General features: G+C 40.1%; 1 protein-coding gene across 1 annotated transcript in view; it reads right to left on the reverse strand.

The window, feature by feature from the left end:
- DMD (dystrophin) overlaps positions 1-25,686 on the reverse strand; it is a 1,998,908-nt gene that overhangs the window by 463,017 nt on the left and 1,510,205 nt on the right. Inside the window, exon 55 of the mRNA XM_049644567.1 lies at positions 16,132-16,321. Coding sequence (XP_049500524.1) covers positions 16,132-16,321 — 190 coding nt within the window. The remainder of the gene's footprint in view (positions 1-16,131; positions 16,322-25,686) is intronic.

Below are 25,686 nucleotides of genomic sequence, written 5' to 3' on the forward strand. Positions count from 1 at the left end.
GGCCTTACTGCTTGGTTAGTAAAATACAGCTGAAGGGTTATGCCTTTCTAAGAATACTTATGTAATTCATTCAGCATCAAGTGTATGTGACAACTGTCAGACTACCCTCCTTCACTATTTACCTTATATATAGTCCCAGACAGAATCTATTTCAGTACCGTGAACACACGCACGCACACCCCCAAAGCAAGGCAAAACTTTTTTTTCCTTTTCTTAACGTTAATTTTGAGGAAATGATTACAACCTGGGTCTCGTTTAACAAATGCATTTCTATGAAAGAGAGGAGATTCTTTGAATTAAGGCTGAGACATAATTATGAAAAAATTAGCCAATAATACAATTGGTTTAAGGAACAGGAATCAACCTGAGAAAGGAAACTTTCCTTCTAATACTGTAATTTGGTCATGTTGGGCTAAGTTATAATTTAATGTCATGAGCCATTAGATCGTAACATTAAATTAATGATCATGGCTCACATGGAGGCATGGGCAGTTTTATATAATATGCGAAGGGAAAAAGAAAGAAAATGGTAATGTAAATATTCTTCGGTACCATCTGGCTTATCTTTTTCCCCATGCCTCTCCAAAACAGTGGGAGGAATAAACAATACTATTCCTGACGGGCTAGGCACTGAAGATGAAGAGACCAAATGAAAAATTCTCCAACACAAGCACAGTCTAGTATTTTCTTCATTTCCTTCTCCTGCATGAGCACAGAGAATCTGCCTTGCAGAATAAAAATTTGTCAAACTTCAGAGCTGAAATGGCCTTAAGCAAGCATCTGGCCCAGCGGTTCTCAAATTTAAATGGGCAAAAGAACCACCTGGGGGCTCTTTAAATATGCAGATTCCCTGGCTCATCCCTAGAGAGCCAGGTTCCGACGCTGCATTTTTAATAAGCTTTCCAAGTAAAGATGGTGCAGTTTGGATGTGAACTTGGAGAAAACGTTTTCTAGAAGATAAACCTGAGATCCACAACACCACTAATGTCCCCAATATCACACCGGCTAGTAGTCAGGAACAGAACCCACATCTCTTGGGGTGCCTGGCTGGCTCAGTCGGGAGAGCATGTGACTCTTGAACTTGGGATTGTGAGTTCGAGCCCCACCCTGGGTGTAGAGAGTACTTAAAAATAAAATCTTGGGGCACGTGGGTGGCTCAGTCAGTTAAGCAGCTAACTCTTGATTGCGGCTCAGGTCAAGATCTCATGGTTCCTGAGATCTAGCCCCTTGGAGGGCTCTGCGCGGATAGCGTGGACCCTACTTGGGATTCTCTCTCTCTCCCTCTCCCTCTGTCCCTGCCCTGCTCCCGTGCTCGCATGCTCTCTCTCTCTCTCTCTCAAAATAAATAAACTTTAAAAAAATAAAATCTTAAAAAAGAACCCCATCTCTTGACCTGTAACATAAGACACTATACTCTCTCAAAAATCTGTCAGCTTATTTTTTTATTGTGACAAAAAGACATAAAATTCACTGTTTTCATGATTTTTAAATATACAGTTCAGTAGCATTAAGTACATTTACACTGTTCTACAGCCATCACCACCACGTATCTCCAGAATGTTTTTTCATCTTTTCAAACTGAAATTCTGTACCCGTGAAAGAAAAAGTCCCAACTCCCCTCATCGCCCCCTCCCAACCCCTGGTAACTACTATTCGATTTTCTTTCTCTATGAGTTTGACTGCTGGAGGTACCTCATAAAAGTGGAATTAAACAATATTATCCTTCTGGGCCTGCCTTATTTCACTTAGCATAATGCCTTCAAGATTTATCTGTATTAGTTAATGTAGTGATTTGCTGAATCCTTTGAAGTGCTTGCTCAAGACAGTGCTCTGGCCCTTTAAGAAATGAGGTTCGGGGCGCCTGGGTGGCTCAGTCGGTTGAGCGGCCGACTTCGGCTCAGGTCACGATCTCGCGGTCTGTGAGTTCGAGCCCCGCGTCGGGCTCTGTGCTGACAGCTCAGAGCCTGGAGCCTGTTTCAGATTCTGTGTCTCCCTCTCTCTGATCCTCCCCCATTCATGCTCTGTCTCTCTCTGTCTCAAAAATAAATAAAACTTAAAAAAAAATTAAAAAAAAAAAAAAGAAATGAGGTTCAATCACTTGTCCAAGTTCCACAGACAGCTGCTAAAAGAGAGAAAGCATTCAGGAAGGGCAGTCCTCGGTGAGTGAAACAGATAGAGCCTGGAGGCAGGCACAGAGACGTGAAATGCATTTTCTGCCTAGTTGGAAAGTCACTTGAAAAGAAAAAGGAATGAGAAACGAGACAGAGAGAGAGAGAGAGAAAGACAGAGACAGACAGATGCACTAAGAGGGCCCAGATTAGCGAGAAGAACTACGCAGACAAGGTTGTTAACAGGTATATCCTATAAATTAATTGGTATACAGTGGTGTCCATGAGACCCGATACTATTAGCATACCTTGGGGCACAGAGTAGAGAAAGCAAATAGGTAAAAGGTACACATTTACACTGCTATTTGAGAAATACTTTATTGCACTTGAGATTTATTTTTATTTCATGGAGTTACTGCCAGGAGTATTTTACAGCTTTCAAGTCAGAAGGGAAGTTATCTGAGATATGTTCTGTTGTAGGGAAGAAAAGCTTCAATTTTTAAAAACATCAGTCCCCTGGTCTACATCCAATGTCTGACCCTGGGGCGAGGCCAGATAATGCTTCCGAGAGAAGGTGGTTTGAGCGAGGCTTGAAGTAGGACTTAGCCAGGTAGGGCAGGAGAGAGAGGGCATTCCGGCCAAAGAGAACCTCTTCTTTTGACCCGGACAATGCTTACTGGCTATTTAATATTCAGCTCAGTGTCTTTTACAAGAGGCTTTCTGCGGCAGCTTTAAAACATGACCCCAAGACTTTCTGACACTTTTCCCTGGAAAGGTGGACTTGACGTCCCATCCCCTCGACCTGGTCTCTGTGATGGCTTGGCCAAACGAATATGACAGTCATAAATCTATGCTGGTTTCTGCCCCAGGCCTCGGGACTCAGCCATTACGCTGTAAAAAGGCCCAAACTGCCCCATGGAGAGGCCCACGTGAAGGGACACTGACAGCCAGCACCTTTTTGCCAAGCATGTGAGTGAGCCCACCTGCAAGTTGACCCTCCAGCGGCCAGTCGGCCTGCCCCAGCTGATATCGCGAGCAGCAGAGGCCAACAGTGCGCACTGACCTTGTGTGGGTGGCAGATTCACGTGCAAAACTCTTCTAAGCCATTAAGGTCGGGGCTGATTTGTGACGCAAAGGGTCACCAGAACACCTACCCTGGTCCTCCCCATAACGTATGCAGGGGGTACCCCTCCTCTGGGGGACCAAAGGACTCTGTACGCACCTTAATTATCCCCGATCTCCTCGACTAGATCTCCCTGTTGTCCTGCCCCTAGTCTCTCCACTATCCAGTCCGCTTGGGGGCCAAGTACGGCTCTTATCAACCTTTGGATCCTCAAACCTTCTACCAAGTGTATACATTACATGAATATAAAAATTTCTTTGAGGTCACGGGTGGGAAAGGAATTTAGAGTTGTCTAATCAGTTCCATGGCTGCATCCAAACAACCACCATTGTTTTCTACTCTAAAACAGAAAATGTCGACACTTTCCCCCCAGCCAATAAAAATACTACCCATACTCATTCCAGGTTTCAAAACTGCAACATACAACACTTTTCCAGCCATTGGTGAAACTACTGTAAAAACTAAAAATAGAATTTATGGAGTAAATCATTGGGAAGAATGCCTGGGCAAGCAGTTCATAAATATCCAGGTCTCATTCTATTTGGGGCCATAGCCTTGAACTGAATCCAATATTGAATTGTTGAATTGAGAGCAAAGGATTGAAGTGAAATGTGGTCAGCTCTTGAGAGGAGGTGAAATGCTGCTTTCTGCGGAGAATAACTTTTTCTGTAACTCCCAGGGAATAATATATTTTGAAAGGTGTTGGGGGTGAATAGAAATTAGAAAGGAGAAACGAAAACCTTTAGAGAACTTAAAGATTACATTTATAAAGACTCAGATCATTGTTAAGTCATAATAATAATAATAATAATAATAATAGTGAATAGTCAAGTTGCTAATAGACCTCTCAAGGACAGCCGCGGACGCGGAGGTAGGAGCAAACAAAAGTAATTTGTTGCTTTCGCGGACGTAGGAGCAAACAAAAGTAATTTGTTGCTTTCTCACTATCAGGAAATAGATACTCTTCCATCTTGACTAATATGATCTCCAGTGGGAATGATTTATTTCTCTCACATTCATGAAACTCTCTTTCATAACCAGGTGTAATGGCTTCTTTTACCTCTATGGGGAATGGCTGATTTATGCATAGACCTTTGCTCAATAACCTTTCTTCAAAGATTGATGCCGTTAAAAATGAAAAAAAGATGTGAACTTTTTGACATTTTATCTTAATGTAATTTAGAAAACCGTGTAAACTGCAAATGGACCTCACGTGGAATGAAAATCACACACGGATAACCTAAATTATTTTGAATACTATTCATCTTTGACTAATAACTGAAATGTTTTATTATCAGAATTATGAAAGACACGAGAGAGACACTAACAAAGTTCGTTTCAAAAATAATTTGTAAATACAAGACCAAACATCCTTTTAGTTGATCTCCCCAATGCACGCTTTTAGAATTTTCCACCCACAAGTGGGGGTACTGCTACCCACCACGTGGAGGAGTATTGTTTTTTTGTTTGTTGGCTTTTGTTTTTGTTCTGTTTTTGACTAGAAAGTCTCCTGTTAAAGACCACTAACCCTCAAGGAGAAAGAAAGAAACAAGCAAACAAAAACCCTTCAAGGTTGGAAGAAGGAAGGAAGAGAAAGTGACATGAAATTCTTTGACTTTTTCTGTGCTGAGACTTCTCTGGACCTTTTTTGCTATTCTTGTTTGGCAAAGAAGGCCCTGAAATTATATAGATCTTGTCTAAGTTCCTATGGAGATCAAAGAAAGTAAGCGAATAGTCCCAGCATTCTGTTTTCAGTGCCATTGCCTCATAGGTTACATTTAAAACAACTTTATTAATTTTATTAACACAGCTATAAGCCATTGATGTGGCTTCCGATGTCAGTCAGACGGGGAAAAAACAAACTGCTTTTACTGACGCGTATTTCCGGGAATCTTAACACCTGGTGTCTGGTTCAAAGAGAAGGGCATGTCAGCCAATGTGTTTCCTTCAAGGAGGGCACTATGAAAGATCAAATATCTCCTTTTAATTTTCAGTGTAGTATGTTTATTTTCAAGAATGGGGATGTTGAGGTTTGTAATGGAAAAATTTAGTTTTTCAAACATGTCAGCATTGACACTTAAGAACTAAAATCTGTCGAAGGTTATTAATCTGTTCTTGGTTAGGGAAGACAAAGCTTTTTGTTTCTTTTGTTTTTTTATTTTATTTTTATTTTTTAAATTTTTTTAATGTTTATTTATTTTTGAGATGGGGGGGGGGAGAGAGAGAGAGAGAGAGAGAGAGAGAGAGAGAGAGAAAGAACGACCAAACAGGGGAAGGACAGAGAAAGAGGGAGACAATCCCAAGAAGTCTCCGTACCGTCGCACAGAGCCCGATATGGGGCTTGAACCCACGAACCATGAGATCATGACCTGAGCTGAAAACAAGAGTGGGACGCTTAAAACGACTGAGCCACCCAGGCGCCCCTGTTTTGTTTTATTAAATCAGAGTTCCAACACACATGTGCCAATACCTCAGACAGCTTCATTGATCTATTCATTCTTCTTAAGTAGTTCCTAACACATCAAATGAAGACTGTGCCTAGAAAGATTCTACAGTGAAATAAACAATACTAAAGTTTATTAATAAAATATGTATGTATATGTATAAGGCACATACACATCTATGTAGAGTCAGATATGTATACACTTGATAATACTAATGACATAATAACACTAGCCCTGTCTACTGGTTTCTTATTATGTGTCCGATACCGTTTTACGGACTTCACACATATTAATCACATCACCGTCACAACCTGACGAGATGAGGCAGACACTATCATTACCCCTGATTTATAGCTGCATAAACTGAGGGCAATCGAGAAATGTGTCCATGGTCAGTAAGTATCAGAATCAAGATTTAAACCCAGGCAGTCAGGCTTCAAAGCCCACCCTATTAAAAACTACCCTCTCCAGCCTCTCAGATAAAATACAGAAAACACTAAACTTCATTTCAAGTGCAGAGAAACTCTTATGGAAATCGAGAGGAAGACAAGATGTCTTCCAGCGTGGGCACTCAGGGAAGAAGGGAGGATGTGAATACAGCTTTCCTGGAAAAGTAGATAGCATGAGGGTAAACTGAGATGCGGAAAAGGAATCCCAGGACGAGATACAAGGTCATCAAAAGAAGAAAAGTAGGCTGGCTAGCTATGCACTTTAGTGGGAGTCGAGGATGGGTGGAGAGGAAAAATAAGAAACAAGATTAGAATTCGAGGTCGGGAGCCAATTCTAGAAGGCCAGGTGAAGGAATGTGCAGAACATTCTGAAGGGTTTGAGAAGTCATAAAAGGTGTTTGAACAGAAGAACCATATATTCTTTCACTCATCTGACAACTATCTCTTGAGCGCCTATCATGTGCTGGGTACTGTCTTGGGCGATGGGAATATACAAGTGAATAAGGTAGAAAAAATCTCCAGGTTGGACTGGAGCATTACAATAGGCAGAAAGGAGTGGAGAACAGCAATGGTACCAAAAGCATGAATTTGAGTAGTAGTTAGGAACCTGGAAAGAAACTAATGGGGGCAAAGGATTGGGGGAGGGGATAAAATTGATCTTGAAAATGAACTAGAAGGTGAGGCAAGTGAAGAGATGGAGAAAGGTCTATTTGGTTTAAAATTGGACTGGAATGGAAATTCAATAGTGACACCATTGAATGGTGAGAATGATATTAAGGAAGACAGAAAAGACAGCCTAGAGTCAGTCCTCAGGTAAAGAAAGACGGAAGAATGAGTACAGAGAGGTAGGAGAAAATCAGCAGAATATAATATCCCAGAAAATCCAAAGAGGAGACATTTTCCCAAAAACTGTAGTGGGCAACAATCACAAACTATCCAGAGATTTCTAGGGCAGGTAAGTGAAAGATTTGAGACATGCTCTTGGTTACCCTGGGTGTTTGCGTGGAAGGCTGAGTCAGTTTAGAGTAACGGGTAGGGGAATAAGATGAGTTGAAGGTACAGAAGGTCAAGCTTAGGGTCCAAGAGCTGACTCCTCTGTATGGAGCGGTGTGACCTTAGCAGAAGTCACCCCACCTCTCAAAGCTTTGATTTTTTTTCATCTGTAAGAAGGGTAAGATGACAGTACCTTATACAAGCCAAGCACCCAGTACATTGCCTGGCACACAGTAATACAGTAAAACCTTGGAAGGCGAGTAACTTGTTCCGTGAGTGTTCTGCAAGATGAGCAAACGTTCCTTTTTAAATTTTGTTTAATGTTTATTTATTTTTGAGAGAGCTAGTACGAGAGGTGGAGGGGCAGAGAGGGAGGAAAACACAGAATTCGAAGCAGGCTCCGGGCTCTGAGCTGTCAGCTCAGAGCCCCATGTGGGGCTTGAACCCAGGGACCGCGAGATCATGACCGGGGCTGAAGTCAGACGGTTAACCGACTGCGCCATCCAGGCGCCCAAGATGAGCGAACATTTCAAATACATTTTAACTTGATACACGAGCGGTGTCTCGCCATACAAGCAGTGCACGATGCAGAACATCACATAACCACAACCGAGCCAAAGGTTCTTGAAATTTGCTTTGATATACAAGTGCTTTGAATTACAAACGTGTTTATAGACCGAAGCACGCTTGCAAACCAAGGTTTTCCCATATTTTTGTTTTAAAAAGTGAGCTGCTATTATTATCTACCCTAATAATTAGATAAATATGTCATGTTATCAATCCTAGAAAACTAAACATTTATTTCATAGGCTTTTATTTTTAATTATTTCCCTCCTAATCTGGTGTGATAAAACTCAAATTAGTTAATTTGCGAGAGCTACGTTATTGAACCTCTTTAATTTTACCCTCCTCGATTGAAAAGAAAAATGATAATAGTGCCAAAGCAGAGATGTGCAGTGAGGATATGAGCAAATGAAAGTAAAAGTGCCTTGTCAGTTACAAACAAAGAAAAATTTAGCTCTCATTATTCTCATTAATTAATATAAATTTGATTCACTGATTGTAAAGCGTACAATATTAGTTTTACATATGCAGTTTGACTTTTGTCTAATGGTAATTCCCATCATGAATACGGATCTTTCGCTTGAAGAAAGCTTTTTTGAAGAGCTCTTCTATTTATGACCTTTTAAGAGCCTCACCAAAGCTCCGCGAGGAATAAAAGGCAGTGGTTATTAGGGGCTATCAAAATTGACTTTTCAGTATGCACAGACGCACAGGGTCCCCTTTCCTATGTGGGTCTTTCTTTTGGTTTGTATCTATGAAATTAGAGGATCCCATAAGTGAATTACCAAGTTATTCAAGTGAGCGCTGTCCTTATACCATTGTAGATAATAGCTAACCACAATGGCAATATCCAGAGAAGTAGGTTCTAACGTTTGCAATACATTCAAGTAACGTGCTAACAAACATAGGAGACCATGGTAACATGGTCCAGAATGTTATAACCCCTATAGCCAAGTGACTACACTCGTTGCATTAAATTCTTTTTTCATCGTTAGACCAAAATGAATTCTTACTTCCTATATTTAGTCTTCCTTTGTATGGGAGCTAAAACACGAGCCTTGAACATTTGTCCTCGTTAACTCCTGCTTCTACTAAAAGTTTAATTACTTTCGCTATTTTGGGGGATGATCTCTGTGATCTACAGAGATTCCAGGGTCCAAACCTGGAACATAATACAGTTCTGAATATAGTAAGATGACAAGCATGTGGCTCTTGAACCTGTCCCTGAGGCCTACCATTCACAGTACTGTAAACATGTATGACCTTTTTACGGTAGCTACCTGAGAATAAAAGGGAAAAAAATAAAACGTTCCAGGTTCATGTAAGAGAAGTAACAGATTTTCCTTAGTGGGAAGTTTTTCGAGATCTTGGTTACATTGCCCATTAACTTTTATTTTTTCCAAGGTATGAGTTTTACACCATAGGGCTGCTAGTTCTTTGCCTTTTTTCAAGGTTAAACCATTAAAAGCATCCCTAGGGGCGCCTGGGTGGCTCAGTGGGTTGAGCGTCCGACTTCAGCTCAGGTCACGATCTCGCGGTCCGTGAGTTCGAGCCCCGCGTCGGGCTCTGGGGGCTGACGGCTCGGAGCCTGGAGCCTGCTTCCGGTTCCGTGTCTCCCTCTCTCTCTGCCCCTCCCCCGTTCATGCTCTGTCTCTCTCTGTCCCAAAAATGAATAAACGTAAAAAAAAATTAAAAAAAAAGTTAAAAAAAAAAAAAAAGCATCCCGATAGACATGCCCCTTGTAAGAACATAGAAAATGGCACCGCTTAATACCAATTCTATGCTACAGTAAGTGGTATTTTGGCGACCTTTAGGTGTATTTCTGAATGGGCCACGGAGAAATTCAAGTAACGATGACAGAGATTTATGTGTAATATCAGGTATTTCTTTGGCTGCCATATTGATGTCCTTCAATTCTGTATCTTCAACCTAGAACATATGTCTGCCCCAAGTTCTAGATCCGCATTCACAACTGCTTCAAAGGAGGTGATATTTATACCCCGGTGACTCACGGACACCTCAAAACTGACCCCGTTTTTGACTTCTCTTCCCACAACGTCTTCCCCCCTTGAATTCTCTGACTCCATGAAGGCGCTCAGTCCATCACATCTCACCTCTGCTTCCCATAACATACATGAGAATGTTGACTTTACCTCCAAAGAGCTCACACATCTGTCTCCTTTGTTCAACCTCGGCACCTTGCTTATTATTTCTTACTTGGAATAGTACAGGAAGACCCTTCTGATGTTCCTGGACACGTCCTATATCTTTCCAATTAATTCTCTCAACTACCGGACTGATTTAAAAAAAAAAAAAAAAAAAAAATTTAAGTCTGGTTATTCTACTTCCTTGCTTAAAACTATGCCGTGACTTCCCGTAGACCATAAAGTCCAAACTATTTAAAAAATTTTTTCTTAATGTTTATTTTTTGAGAGACAGAGTGCAAGCGGGGGAGGGGCAGAGGGAGAGGGAGGCACAGAGTCGGAAGCCGGCTCCAGGCTCTGAGCCGTCAGCACAGAGACTGACGTGGGGCCCGAACCCACAGATCGTGAGATCACGACCTGAGCTGAAGTCGGGCGCTTAACCGACTGAGCCACCCAGGTGCCCCTCAAGTCCAAACTCTTGAAGGTAGGTTGGCAAGAGGGACAGAAAGGCAGCTTACACATACTGAGCCCTCAGAGTCCAACACTCTGCCCCTCTAGTGGGAATTCTACATGCATCGTATTATTTAATCTTCACAAAATCATGTGAATTTGTATAGAAAAATATAATTAAGACTTAGAGGTTAGGCAACAAATGGTAGGATAAGTGGTCTTTGTGCCTATAAGGCCCATACTCTATTTACTGGACCCTGCTGTTTTTCTACATAATTTAACCCCAGCTGACCTTTCCAACGTCCATTCTTACAACTATACCCCAGTCATACAGAAGTACCTTCAGATTCTCAAACTGCCACAACGTCCGGGACTCTGAACACGCTATCGCCTCCGCCAAACATTCTCTTTTCAACTCTGTGCAGGTAGCTAAGTCCTAACACACTCTTCCAACATTCTCTGAGCAGAACTTTTCAACGTCGGCTAGACATGAGAATCGTGGACAGGACATGCCGCCATCAATCCAATTTGAATCTCCAGGAGATGGAACCAAGGAAGTAGCATTTCTTAAAAGAGCTCCTCCAATATAGAAGGAGAATGGGAAAACACTGTTCTATGTGAGTTTCATGGCCTCTCCGAAAGGCTTAAGCTTAATCATCTGTTTTCCCTAGACCTGGTCTGGCCCTGTACTATAACACTCATCACGCTACTATAATTTGCCTCAGCATATGTTTTTTCACCTCTGGAATATAAGTGCTCCAAAGGCAGATATCATATTCTAACATAGAGGCTTCTGAGTGTATTCAGTGGGCATATTCTCATTCTCTCTCTCTCTTTCTTTCTCTCTCTCACACACACAGCTGAAATCAAAGTTTCATAAAACAATACTACCCTTACTCGTGACTGATGGACTCTGTTATTTCCTATTCTATTCTGTTAATTTTAATCCTTTCTATTTAAAAATTGTGATGCTAAGTAAAATAAATCTGACAGAGAAAGACAAATACTATGCGATCTCTCTTCTATGTGAAATCTAAAAAACAAAACAAAATTAGCTCGCAGATACAGAGAACAGATTGGTGGTTATCAGAGGTAAGGGGTGGAAGAAAAGAATGAACTGAGGGTTTTGGGTTAAAATAGATTAACTAAAAGTAAAAAAAAAACACACACAATAAAATGTGCATTGATACTCATTAAATTGATTACACAACCTAATACTTTGAACTGTGTTTGAAAAGCATCTGTGTAATAGTGTTTACGTTAGTCCTAACACCATGCTAAGCACTTAACAGGTGCTTACAACAGATTTCATGGATTAATCAAAGTCCCTAAGGAAATAATATATATAAAAGTTTTACATATCCAAAACAGCAGGCAGTCATCACCAGGCAAAAGAAAAACATCAAGATTAAGCTTCACATGCTTTAGACACCGAAGTAGAAAGATTAAAAAAACCAAAAAACAGAAAACATAAAACTCAGTTCAAATTATAGCAACAGAAATGAATACACAGAGGGTTTCCTTTTCTTAGAATTAGGGATCCTCAGATTACCTCTCTATTCTTAGATGTCCCAAGAAAGATGACAATCCAATTTATTCAGAATACTAATTGTGTTACTAAGATTGCATTCTTCCTTCTTCCTTTGGAAATAACCAGTGGGCCAAGATTTTTTTGGGAAACACAGTGAAAGAGCTATTTCCCAAATTTCAATAATCGAAATAGCATTAGAAGTCTAAGCTCTCTTAATCAATTTACAGGTGCACGCTGATGTACGACTCAAAGTTTATCAAACTAGTCTCTCCGGAAATGTTTTGCTTAGTAGAAGAGAATTTTTATGATGGGGGTCGGGGAGGAGATACGGGTAAAACAAATGAGCTTAGAGAAGAAAGTGAATTTAGGGGCACTGGGTGGCTCAGTCGAGTAAGTGTCCGACTCTTGATTTCGGTTCAGGTCTTGATCTCACGGTTCGTGAGTGCGAGCCGGTGTCCGAGCACTACTTGGGATTCTCTCTCTTCTCTCTCTGCCCCTTCCCCGCTTGTGTACTCTCTCTCTCAAAATAAATAGACATTAAAAAAAAATAAGCTGAGTTTATAGCTATGACCTGAGATAAGAGCCAGTTCACAGATAAAGGAAGCTCAAATATTAATTGCTCCGTAGTTTCTCGTGCTGAGAAAAAGATCCTTATTACACCTTTATGACCATCTCTCCCCACCAAATACCCGTAGCTACACACCTTCTTTACAAGCTGGTATTACAACGATCTCTTAGAGGTGCTTAGAGAACCAGTTAAGATTGGTGGACATCTTGTGAAATATTAGCAAAGATACAGAGGCCCCGTTTTCAATTGGTTACCCATGGTTTGATGTTAGAACTCAGAACGGAGGGTATCTTTATGAATTCTCTGGGGCCGAAATGTTTTGGACACAGTAACACTCTGATTCAATTATGGATATAGTTCTTCATTTAAAGGAGAAATTTGCAACGTAAGAATTCTCAAACTGTCACCCCTCAGGGTTCTATATGATGTTCTACAAAAATACATTGCTTCTAGGGGCGCCTGGGTGGCTCAGTCCGTTAAGCGTCTGACTTCACCTCAGGTCATGATCTCATGGTTCGTGAGTTCCAGCCCCGTGTTGGGCTCAGAGCTTGGAGCCTGCTTCGGATTCTGTGTCTCCCTCTCTCTCTCTGCCCCTCCTCCACTCTCTCTCTCTCTCTTTCTCTCTCACAAATACTTATAGATTTATATTTATAAACATGATAAAAAACCTATTGCCTTTAAAATGTCAGTTAGACTCTCGTAAATAATACTATTTATAAGAAAAATCTCCTCATCCTTAAGTATGAGGACAACTACCATGCCCCTGCTTTCCGTAAGAAAAGTAAATAAGCATTTTTTTCCAATTTAAGAGAGGAATCGTAATGGCTTTCAGAGCGAAATTACTCAGATTAATTCCATTCAGGAAGCACATGCTTCATAAAACATGTATTCTTAGAGAACCCATGAATCGTGATTATTGCTGAGAGAATTAAATATCCTAGGAAGTGCATTGTAAACAACAGTGATACTCAGTCTAGCAAGAGCTGTGGGGTCTCCATATGCAGAAGCGGTGACAGAGCAAAGCCTGTTGGGGAAGGTTTTCGCCCCCCTGTATCCATTCAGCAGTATTTGTACGAAGTGAAACATCAGTGCTTTGGGGTGGACTGGAATCTGCTGGGAGAGCTGATGTTCTGGCTAGGCATTTGGAGTTTCCTTTTTTAATATGTAAGAAGTATTTTCGCTCTACAGCATGAATCAAACAATGAACATAATGCTACCAGCTTCTTCAAACAAAGTGAAAGGCATATCATTACACGTTTTTCCTTCACACATATTATAGAAAATTCCTTTTGTTCGAGATATTAAAAAAAAAAAAATCTTCAGAAGGGGGGCGGGGAGGAAAAAAAGCAAAGACTCCCGTTTAGCTGAAATACCGAAATTGCATGTAATCTCCTAAGGTATGTGGTTATATTTGCTTTCAAGGTTGGCATTTCCATTTGTTGCTGTTAAACCCCAGTATCTTAATTCAATTCTACCACTTAGTAGTAGTTGACATTTTTTTCCGTGACATCTCCAAATCTTTCATCAAAAGACCGTTATCCAGCCATCTAACTGAAAATCAGCGCTCCCTATAAATGTCATTCCTATCCATAAAATGTAGTTTCAACCTCAGGCAACTGGAATTTATAGAAAACCCAATATTAACACAGAGGCAATGAGAAAATTGTCTGTTTTAAAATAGTGTTGGAATCTTAGTTAGTCCTATTATAGTTAAGGGAAAAATGATATGTTTAAGATTTTGGGGGATTCTAAGGGAGTTTAATATGGTTTTTAATAATAAATGCCTTTTATGAGTAATACAGCATAAGCTAAGAAAATGTCCTTCACATAACTTCCAACTGTTTTTGAAAGAGAATTCAGAGAGCTAAATGCAAAATGTAGTTTATTCTCCATTCCTCCATAGTGAATATAGTTGAAAAACATGGCAATTTTTTTCTTTAATGATTCAGAATCTTGCAGTGTCTCAGAATTTTCATTGTATATTAATGCAGATAAAAATATATGGGAGATACATTGACGTACTTTCGCACAGATCAGACTTGTTCACTAATTTAAGGAGCGTTTTATTGAATATTTATTATAAAATTATCTTTTGGATTATTCTTTATTTTCAAGGGTATCTGCTAAAAAAAAATCCACTTAAAGTTTTATTATTTATCTACTGCCGCTGGTGAGAATATGTGAGCCCATGTATTTATTAAAGTTCTAGGGTGGGGCACCTGGGTGGCTCAGTCAGTTAAGCTTTGACTCTTGGTTTCAGCTCAGGTCATGATCCCAGAGTCGTGGGATGGAGTCCAGGACTGTGGGATTGAGCCCTACGTTAGGCTCCATGTTGGGTGTGGAGCCAGCTTGGGATTCTCTCTCTGTCCTCTTTGCCTCTCCCTCTCTGCCCCTCTCCCCCATTTGTGTTCTCTCTCCCTCTCAAAAAAAATTCTGGGGTGGCTTTATGGGTGTATAAAGGGAGAAATAAAATTTTATTTATGAAATATCATAAGTCAAATAAGTTACAGTAGAAAACTTTCTAACCATTCATCTAAGAGTGACCAAAAAAAAAAAAAAAAATCTAACTTTGCCTCGTTTTTACATTCTGAAGCCATGGGGTATATCTACAAAGATAAAGTCAGGCGTTGCGCGAAACAAACTACTTCCCATGGTCAAACCAACTCAACACACATTGCAGAGAAGCAAGTGGGGTCTGAGGAGAATGGAACGAACAAATGAGGAATCTGAGACACTATAAATTGCTACTATCACCAACTAAGGAAAGGATGCCAAGTAATCTATCAAAACAGAAACAAAAGGAGGACGGGGTGTGGGGGGGGGGGAAGAAGGAAAGGGAGAGGAGAAGAAACACTGCTTATTATGATTTGAGGAATTATTTTTCAACCTAGGATATCCTATCACTTTTTTCATCATAATTTAAATATACAAAAAATGTAGTCCAAAAACTTGATCATATTATTTTAACACTCTACAGTTTATTTGAGGTAGTAGTAAAGTTCTTACAAGTCAGAAAACTCAGCTATACATAACAAAACTCCATTAGAGTTCAGAAAATTCTATCAGGCACTGAGCATAAACTTAAGGAGCCTCCTTGAACTAAAGAATATGACTCTCACCAAGACTACATTTAAACCAAACTACCCTAAACTTCTGTTTTCACTGTCGATGCATATGAAACTTTATAGCAATAATTTTTGTTTCTAGGAAAAACAATGGTCTGAAAATTGTCTGATCATTAACTAGGACAAATTCACCCATCTCATTTTTCTTTGTACAGATCCTGTTAGGAAGAAGGCTACAAAATGCCAGATTAACATTTCAAAATGTATTTGAAAGTAATGAAGGGAAACTGATTTAGTTAGCAACGCTAAATAAAACAGACAATTCATACAGATGCTTTCCCTGTAAAATATTAAATAAACACTCCAAAATGGCAACTTTTTCAATTTAATAAACCAATCTCCCATTTATGTCTCTGAGCAAAATTTCTCCCTGACCAAAGCTCTGGTTTTAAGTGCGGGTTTTTCCTGGTCCAGAATGTGCACCATTTAGAAGACTGGGATGTTAAATGAAATACTAACTGACTTTTCCTTCTCCCTCTGCCTCGTCTCTTCTTGCCCAAATGTGGAAATACATCAGGCCATGCGAAACGATGATTTCACTTTGTCCCCAGCATATCGCTTACAAGAACAGATGCCATTAATTGCTCATATGGATTATTCACAAGAGGCCCAAGTAGAAAAGCTTTACTTACTTGCCATTGTTTCATCAGCTCTCTTACTCCCTTGGAATCTTCCAGGAGCCTTTCCTTATGGGTGGCATCCTGCAGCACGTTGGCAGTTGTTTCAGCCTCTGTAAGCCAGGCAAGGAATTTCTCCAGGTCGAGGGGGAACTGTTGCAGCAATCTATGGGTTTCTTCCAGAGTAGCCTCTTGCTCACTCACTCTGCAAAGGAACAAACGTCCAGATGCAGTTCTCCTCAGTTATCGAAGGGTGTACCCAGGGACCCCCATGAAAAGAGCAAAGATAAAGGGACTAAATTGTCACGTACCAACAAAGGGGTGGGTTATTGCTAAAAGTCCTCTTAAAAGCAACAGCAACTATACCTGTGTGTGCATATGTGTGTATACACACACACAGACATATATATGTACATATATACATACGTATACACACATGCCAGAAGAGCTGTTTATTCATCATGGGTGAGGTTTTTGCTGAGCGTACAGTCTTCTACAGTGTAGTTTCGGTGTTCCTACTGGATGTGTGTGTGTGTGTATGTACATATATGTATATATGTATATGTATACACACACACACATACACACACACTTTGGACTTTGGGAAGTTCACATAAGAGCTTGCAAAAACAATCTTTTTGTAACTTGATAGTTTTTACTGGTCAATTTTGACACCTTATTTTCCTATGCTGCAAAATCATAAGCTCATCTTTATAGATAAAGCCTCCAAATCCCTACACCATGGTTATCTTTGATGTCACCTGAGGCAGAACATCAGGATTAGGTAGGCAAGGAAGAAGCTCAAGAAAATGCAAAGCTAGAACAGAAAGTTGAACAACGGAGGGAACCAGACAGAGAAGGGGACTGCAGGGCAAAGGAGAACAGAAAGAAGAAAGAAAAGTAGAAAAATGACACATTTCATAGAAACCATTGCACAAAATATCATTTTGCATAACACTACTGTGTTCTGCAAGTTCCAACTAGGGTGTTAGCTTTATATTTCATTATCTGATGGTCACACAACTTGGAATACTCTCCTCAAGAAAAATCTCATGTGTAAGGGAAAAAGCAGAGCCTAAAAACCTGACAGATCTGGGTTCAAATCCCACTATTCCCTCCCGACTGTGTGGTATGCCTGCTACATACAGTTAGTTACACTCTGTATCAGGGTTACTCAAACATGTCCATTCCCTTGGCCCACATCCTATTCCCTTTCTTCTCATCTTTTGGAAGGGGTGAACCAAATTCCCCAATGATACACAAATCTAAAAAAAAATCATATTTTCTGATTTTATATACATATACATATATACATATGTATATATACACATATATGTATACATATATACGTATATATGTATATACATATATGTATACATATATATGTATATATGTATACATGTATGTATATGTATATATACATATACATACATGTATACATATACCTATGTATACACATGTATACATATATACATATGTGTGTATATATATACATACACACAGATGTATATATACATATACATATATGTATACACACACATATACATACACATATATATATATATATATATATATAAAATTCATGTGTTGTGCACACACACACATATGCCCTCTGCAAAAATCTACATAATAACAGCTTGGAGGGAAAAGTGCCTTCGGCAGTAACAGTCCCATCTAAAAAGATTCAGGTAAATTTTGTCTGCAATGAGGAAATTAGTACTCTATTTAAATGCCGTATTTGCCTTCTATTACCACACAAACACTTTCTGGGATTAAACATAAGCTAAAAATGGATTTGAAAAAATCGAACACTTGAATACGATACACACTGCTTGTTAGGATGTGATTGTCAATAATTATGCAAAACTGCAATTTATTTCAGCAGCAACTTTATCATGGGATGTGCAAACCAGGCAATAAACAACTCCTGCGGAGCGAGCGGCAGCGAAGCCCCCGGAAGAGCCGTTTATTCATCATGGGTGAGGTTTTTGCTGAACATACAGTCTTCCACAGTGGAGTTTCGGTGCTCACACTGGATAAAAATCTTCTGTCTGCATTAACTGGCGGAGGGGAGAATAGGTTTATGAGGATGCAGCTATTGGAAAAAAAGGAAGCATTGCGCTGAGCTATTTATCAACCCCTACATAAACTTTAATACCACACAGCTGAAAGGTACCTGGGTGTTCGGCTTGGGCGAATGAGTGAAACCTTGGGTAGTTCAGGGGCTGACCTGGACTGCTTGCTCCCTGCTTATCTAGATTTCAAGCTATCAGTGGAGGGAGAAATACCAAAATCATTGTTTATTTATCTTTCCATTCGGTATGATTTAAAAACTCAGAACCATCACCACGGCGCTGAGAACCTTAATGTTATAATCTGGCATGAAATGGACAGGTTGAAACAGGCGTAACTTGCTCACAGTTGACCATTTCTGACCTACGAAAGGGACCATTTCGTCCGCTTCAAGCTAGTATTTCTAGGTTGGCTTGCACAGTAAAAAATCACTAAAACTTACTCCACCTCCAGCCTAAAATTTGGGATAGAAATAAGCTGTCACATTTCAGAAGACAAATGCAGGGCTAGACAATGACATATTTTTTTAACATGCTCCGACTTCATAGCAAATAAAGGACAAATACGAAACTCTCACTGCAGAGTGAAGCTTGGAGAATTAGATACTGTGTGTTTTATTCTCAGCGGCATCTTCGTCATGAGCTGCTCATGAACCTCCCCTATTCTTAAACTAAAAGCACCACTTACCCTCTGCTTCCTCAAAAAGTAACTAGTAAATAACTCTCCAAGAGTTATTGGTAAAATACGATGCACATAAATCAGATGAAAGGGTTCCACTGAGACAGTGAGATTTCCAGCCAAATCCTACCAGTGAGTTTGCTGCTTTGTAAATTAGGCCCTTAGGGAAGAATAGTAACTCTTTCAGGACAGTGAGGCACCATTTTCCTAACGATACCCTCGCGCTCTGAAATATTGACAACCTCAGGCTGAATCTTTTCTAATTTGGAAAATACGTTAAAAAAATTCAATGGCCACAACAGCAGACAATCTCTTCAAATGAGTTCTTTTACAGCCCCTTTGATCAGAGGTGAGACTGTTGGTTCCTGGTCATGAGGCGGTTTTAAGGCGACATCCTTTATCCTGAGATCAATCTATGTGCACCGAATTCCTAAATTTTAATCGTGCCAAGTCTAGACTAGAAATGAATCAGGGTACTTGTACGCCATATTTGTGCATTCAAAAGAGCTCTGACTGTATCTCATATTTTTAAATTTTCCATAGCCACGTGGCTTTAAGTGGCTTTTATGATAAATAAAAAAGTGTAGAAATGATGAGAATCATAAAGAAATTTAAAAGATCGTTTTAGAACAAAAGGGAAGACTTTGGACAGGATGATTCTGTAAATGCCTTTGTCCAGGTTGCCCAATTACAGACCCTGGCGAAAACTTGGCTGAGCTTTGAAAGTAACAATGACTGGGTCTCAGTGATAGTACTAATACTTTACAAATGTAATCTACTGCAGAGGTTCAGTACTTTTTTCTATAACAACTTTTAATTATCAGTTATTCTAGCTTTTTAATGTACAAAACTAGCTGAGAATCTGGTGGAGTAGCGAACGGTATGGTGACTTTCAAAGGTTTTCTTTCTATTCGGAGAGCACCATATACCGTTGTCAAGTGTGGAAATATGAGCGGTGTGGTAGAGTGGTTCTCGAAGTGTGACCCATAGACCAGCAGCATCAGTATTATCTGAGAACTTACAAGAAATGCACATTCTCAAGCCCTACCCTAGACCTACTAAATCAGAGACTCTGCATGTGGAGTCCGGTGATGTGTGTTTTAACAAGCCTTCTAGGTGATTTGGGTGTATGCTAAAGTTTTGAGGTTCACTGCCATTGGAGACCCATCTGTTTGCCCTAGCTTCTGAGGAAGCTGCTGGAGGCAGCATGCACCAACGACTGGTTAGTGTGCGGGCTATAAAAGCCTGGTGCCCTCGCTCCAACTCAGGACAATTCAGGAAGATGGGGGGAGCACTGGGGATCGGTGCTGTGATTGCAACCACATTGAAGCCCAGCTTCTCCTTCTTCCCTGTCCTGCTTCCTTCCCTTGCCTTCCCTCACAGGTGTTAATCCTCAGAGCACTTGCCAATAAAATTCCTGCAGGTTAATCGATTTCTCAGAGCCTGCCTTCTGGGGAAATTCACATGCTGAATTGTCACAGTAAAGAAAGATTTTAAACATACACATGCTTTAGAAATCTATGTGCAGAAATCTACAACTGCTTGCACAGACTGTAGTCTCAAAAACAGGACAGGACGAAGGATTCTCACACCTAGGAAATGAGCCTGAAGGGATATTGTACGTTTGGTTGCTCTTTAAGAAGATCTATAGATAATGGAGACTTGCATCACCACCAGTTAGAAGCAAGAATCTACTGAAGGCACAAAGTGCTGTGGCTATAGAGCTTAGTACAACTCCACAGCTGCCCAAGATGGTGCTCATCTAGAGATAATTCTGTGCAAAGGGGAAGAATCACAGAAGACATGTCTTCAGCATCTCCATTTTCCTTCTCTCTCTCTCTCTTTTTAGAGAGGGGGAGAGGTGAGTGGGGGAGAGGTGCAGAGGGAGAGAGAGAAAGAATCATAAGCAGACTCCACACTGAGCGTGGATCCCTTGACCCTGGGATCATGACCGGAGCTGAAATCGAGAGTCAGATGCTCAACCGACTGAGCCACCCAGGTGCCCTTCTATTTTCTTTTTAAGAACCGATTATCAATGAGGCAGTCAGACAAGTAATACTCTGATCTGTCTCTAAACACCCACACACCTGTCAGGGTATCTCCAAATAAATCTCTAAGACTCCAGATTTTACATTAAGGTGCATATCAGCAAATTCTTATGGGTCAACCTAATACATAAAGAGCAAAGGAGGAAAGGGAAACTTAACTACTTGCCCAAGTAAGGCTGTAGAGCTTAATTAATGTATACGCAATATTCCACTATTAGATACACGGGTGGACAATACTTTATCAGTGCACTGTACTGCAGGATTGTATATATATAAATGTAGGTACATATACATTTATGTATAAACTTTTAAAATATGTATTATATATATAATCAAACAGAAAGAAACATATCGAATATTTTTAAGGGGGAAAGGCTCAACCTGACACAGGAGGCTATTCTGCCTGGTGTTTCTCTGAGTGTGACAATTGGAGGAAATTCGCAGCACTCAGTCTTCGCTAAAAAACACCTCCGTCTGTGGCTTGGTATTGTAAAGGAGTAACCAGACAAAACACTCCGAAGCTCTCCTTCCTGGCTTATTTGCATTTAACCACTATCATTTCCTATGATATTTTTAGGGAATGATTACAGGATGACACTTCTTTCCCCTTTTTTGTTTGTCAGATGTAGGGCTGAGAGACTGAGCACCTTCGCGGTACTTGGGCTTGGGACCCAAGGTTTCTAGCAATGCCCAACACTAGTCACAGAAGCAAACTTAACCTGAAGTTCAATTTCTCGGTAACCATAACAGTCTCTACCGACTTGCTGGTAACGAAATTACACTGTGATTTTTAAAAATGACTTTCCATTGAGTTTTCAAGGGACAGCTAGAGTCGTTATCACCTGTGGATATACAGCAGTTTGTAGAAAGGGTTCCTTTCAATCTCTAGCAATTCTATTAGTAATGTACACTCATGAGAAGCATGAATCTAAACAAAGTCCTCCAATAATGCTTGGACTAGTACCCCATCAGTACCTTTCTGGCCACAGGTCCAACACTGCGGCTCAGGGCAACATCTACCTAGAAATATGGCCGCAGAAGCATGCGGCAGCCAGAGTATGTTTGTCTCTCCTCCTCTGCTATTGAGCTACCCAGTGAGAAATATACTCTGTTCTTTTAACTATTGGCATAGAGTAAGAGATCAAGGCTGTCAGGTACAGCACAGAAAACACATTTTTTTTTAAAGCTAACACCCATATGGCTCTTCACATGTTTTAAATATATTCAGACTTGGGGCTCAGTCAGCTAAGCGTCGGACTCTTGATTTTGCCTCTCTCTCTGTCCCTCCCCTGCTTGCATGCACGCGTTCTCTCTCTAAATAAATAAATAAATAAATAAAATATATTCAGGTTTACTCTCTCATCATTTTAGAAGGTATTGCCATTTTTTTCTACCTACAGTCTGCCTCTGTTTTTCTTTGTACATTTCCAGTTGGATATTTCATTCCTCCGCAAAGGCTTTAACCTCTGCACAGATTGTCTTAAAATCTGAACCTCATTGTTATTTGTGCATGCCTACCGACAGCTCATGAAGTCATCTCTGCATGTGTTCCATGTGTATTATGTGCCAGGATCTATGCTTGGTGATGGCGACACAAAAGTCATTGAGACGCGGACATGGGCTTTGGCAGTTAATATATTCAATTCTGGTGGAAGAGACAGGTAAACACTTAACTATGGTCACAGTATGATTAAGCCTCTAATTCATGTGGATTCCCTACCACTAGCTCAAATGTATTATGAACTTAGATCTCAATTTGCCTAACAAATGATAAATCTAGCTTTAAACATTTTTTTGGCCTTTGCTTACCAAAGGAAGGGGAGATCTTCTAGCAGGTTTTATCTCAACATACAGTAATGGATGCTCAATACAAGTTTGCCTAATTGAATTGATTTTCATAAAAATAAGAAACCCCTTAGATACACGGTACAGGTTCTTGCCGGTTTCATTTTGCTGTTGGTGAGATTCGTTCTGAGAGGCCTGGATGACTTTTCCAAATTAGCACACAAGGGAAGCAATTGGGATTAGAGCCCAAGCCTCTCATCCTAGAAAAGAAATTTTTCCAACTCTGAAAATGGATATTGGTGCCTACATCCCTCTGATGTGTTTATTGTAGTAAAATAAAGAAAAACGCGGGGAAGCTTATGCCATTGAATCCTGGCCTTCATTTTGGAGTACGGATTTAACTATCTTGTTACTTCACCATAAGCAGAGTCATTGAAACATGAAAAAGCCTACACGTAAGGGAATACAGACATGGAAAGATTGTCTCCCACCCTAACCAGAGCAGAGAGATCTAGCTGGAGTTTGCTTCAAAACACACATATACACAAAATCCATTTTCAACGCAAATTTGCTGGTTTGCTGTTCACGGACATATGAATTAACGAGGTTTTCATCCCCTCTCTCCTGAGGTCTGGTACTAAATTACTCAAACTCTCCAGAGTTAATTGGAAACCACGACCTAAATGTTCCCAATTTTCCGATTAGTTCTCAGAAAACTCATTCCCATCTTTCCTCACCCCAGACAACACAGGATGACTTTTCAACATGTGCAGAAGCAACACAGTTTCACACACACACACACACACACACACACACACACACACAAAGATTAATCCCCTAAAGATAAACCGCAGCTTTGAAGCTATCTGTTTAAACTTCCTTCAATGGTACAGACATTTCAGTGAAAAAACATTTATCAGGGAGAGTTTACCTTTAGATAGTAAGAGAGTATTGGCATGATCAGTCATGCAAGGAATTTTAAAATACACATTCCATATCTTTTTTTTTTCACTCTATGGGCATTTTAAAAATTGGGATTTGTACAGTGTATCATTATGGAAACAACCATTATACTTTCCCTAAAAGCACTGGGACGTTTCTGAGAAGAAAACTTTGCTATTCTTTGCATTACTCACTTCATTTGATTTCTGTTTCTGTCATGTAGCACTGAAAAAAAAATTAGTTGGTAAAAGAAGTATACAAAATATTATGCACAGGTGAAATACTCAAGATATATATTTTTTCTTATCTTGGATTGTTAAGAAAGAGACAAACACCCTCAGTCTAAGGTCTAGAGTTAATATCTTTCCACTGATATAATACCTAAAGGTACCATTTGGGGAAGTTTAAAAATAATGTTTGATTTGGTTCATATACAGAGACTTCAAGTATTATTCCAGATATTTAGAGAACTATAAAAGATCTTTAGAAAAAAAAAATGTGGTTATACTGCCTTCCAGATCAATACAAACTTAGATTGGGGTTTGGCTTCTAGTTAAACACAATTTTAGAAACTGCTAGAGAAACGTAAAGATGGGTGGAAATTAAGATGGACACACTAGTGCTTCGGCAAGGCTTGACTTTAAACTGAACACATTTTTCTCTCCTTTATTCTCGAAGCCTCCCCCTCCCTTTCACTTGTTTTTCTACAGCATCCTTTGTTCCAGGAACTCGGTATCGATATTGACATCTCACTGACCTCTGTGTATATTTCCTAAGGAGACTCGGCCGGCCGGCGCCTGTGCTCGTCATGAGACCACCTTGAAGACGTGACAAACACGGCTGGCAGCATGGACCAGATTCCTATCGAAACCGCCCAGATCCTGTATTTTCCTATAAAACCCCTCAGCCTTTTAGCCCGGGCAGGAGTAAGAGGTATTACTGGCAGTTTTGGAGGCCTTAGCCTGCTTCAGCCTCCTTTGCCTGGCAAAGTGATAAACTATCCCCCTTCTTTATCCCCAGACTCTGTCTACTTGTTACATTTTGGCTTGGGAGCACAGACGTCAGTTTTTGACATTTGTACTCTCAATAAATTCTCAGTGATGTGTATAATGTGTGTCTTTAAGGTGAGTCTTTGGTTTTCATCACTTGTAGCGTTAATCTCTTTAAAAGATGGATTTCCTGATGTTGATAAGCTAAATTGAGTAACTCTCTTCTCTTCGAAAAGGATAAATGAAAACAAGTGTAGTAACCAATCAGAAAGGCAAGCCTAGCATCATCTCTCGAGTCTCTTAAAAGACTGTCCGGTCAAACGAATACCCATTGTCCTCCTCACTTAGAGAAAAACAGAACAGGTTGTCAGACACTGATACATAATATTCTGAAGACAGTAAGGTAGGTTAGTTCGATTTTCTAAGACCAAAAGTCAAGCATACAAATTCTTTTTATTTTTTTTAAAGTCTATTTTTTGAGACAGACAGCGAGCCTAAGAGCAGGGGAAGTGCAGAGAGAGAGAGAGAGAATCCTAAGTGGGATCTGATCCCACGAACTGGGAAATCCTGACCTGAGCTGAAATCAAGAGTCAGATGCTTAACCAACTGAGCCACCCAGGCGCCCCTAGATTCTCTTTAAAAGGAGGCAAGTGATTAAAATCATATCAGCAGATGATATGAACTTACAGCAGAGGGCGATCAACAGAATTTGGAAACGCAAACAATTTCCTAATTCCTGACATGAACTTGAAGTTACAGTTTCTAAATATTTGTACCTTTCGCTACCCAATCCCTCACTCAGCACTCTCTTGTGGTGAAAAATGCACTTTTGAGAGTCCTTCACATTCAACACGTGTTGTCGTAATATTTTGCACGAAAACAATGCTCCTTGGTTTTGAAGCTTTTCCACATATATTTTCTCCTCTGATCCTTTAACTGGATGAGGTGAATGGGACAGGTTGTTATAATCATCCAGAGAGAAGATCCCCAGCAGACTCTACTGTCAGTATGGAGCCCGATGTGGGGCTTGAACTCAGGAACCAAACTATGAGATC

The sequence above is a fragment of the Panthera uncia genome, chromosome X, assembly GCF_023721935.1.
Source record: "Panthera uncia isolate 11264 chromosome X, Puncia_PCG_1.0, whole genome shotgun sequence".
NCBI classification, from domain to species: Eukaryota; Metazoa; Chordata; class Mammalia; order Carnivora; family Felidae; genus Panthera; species Panthera uncia.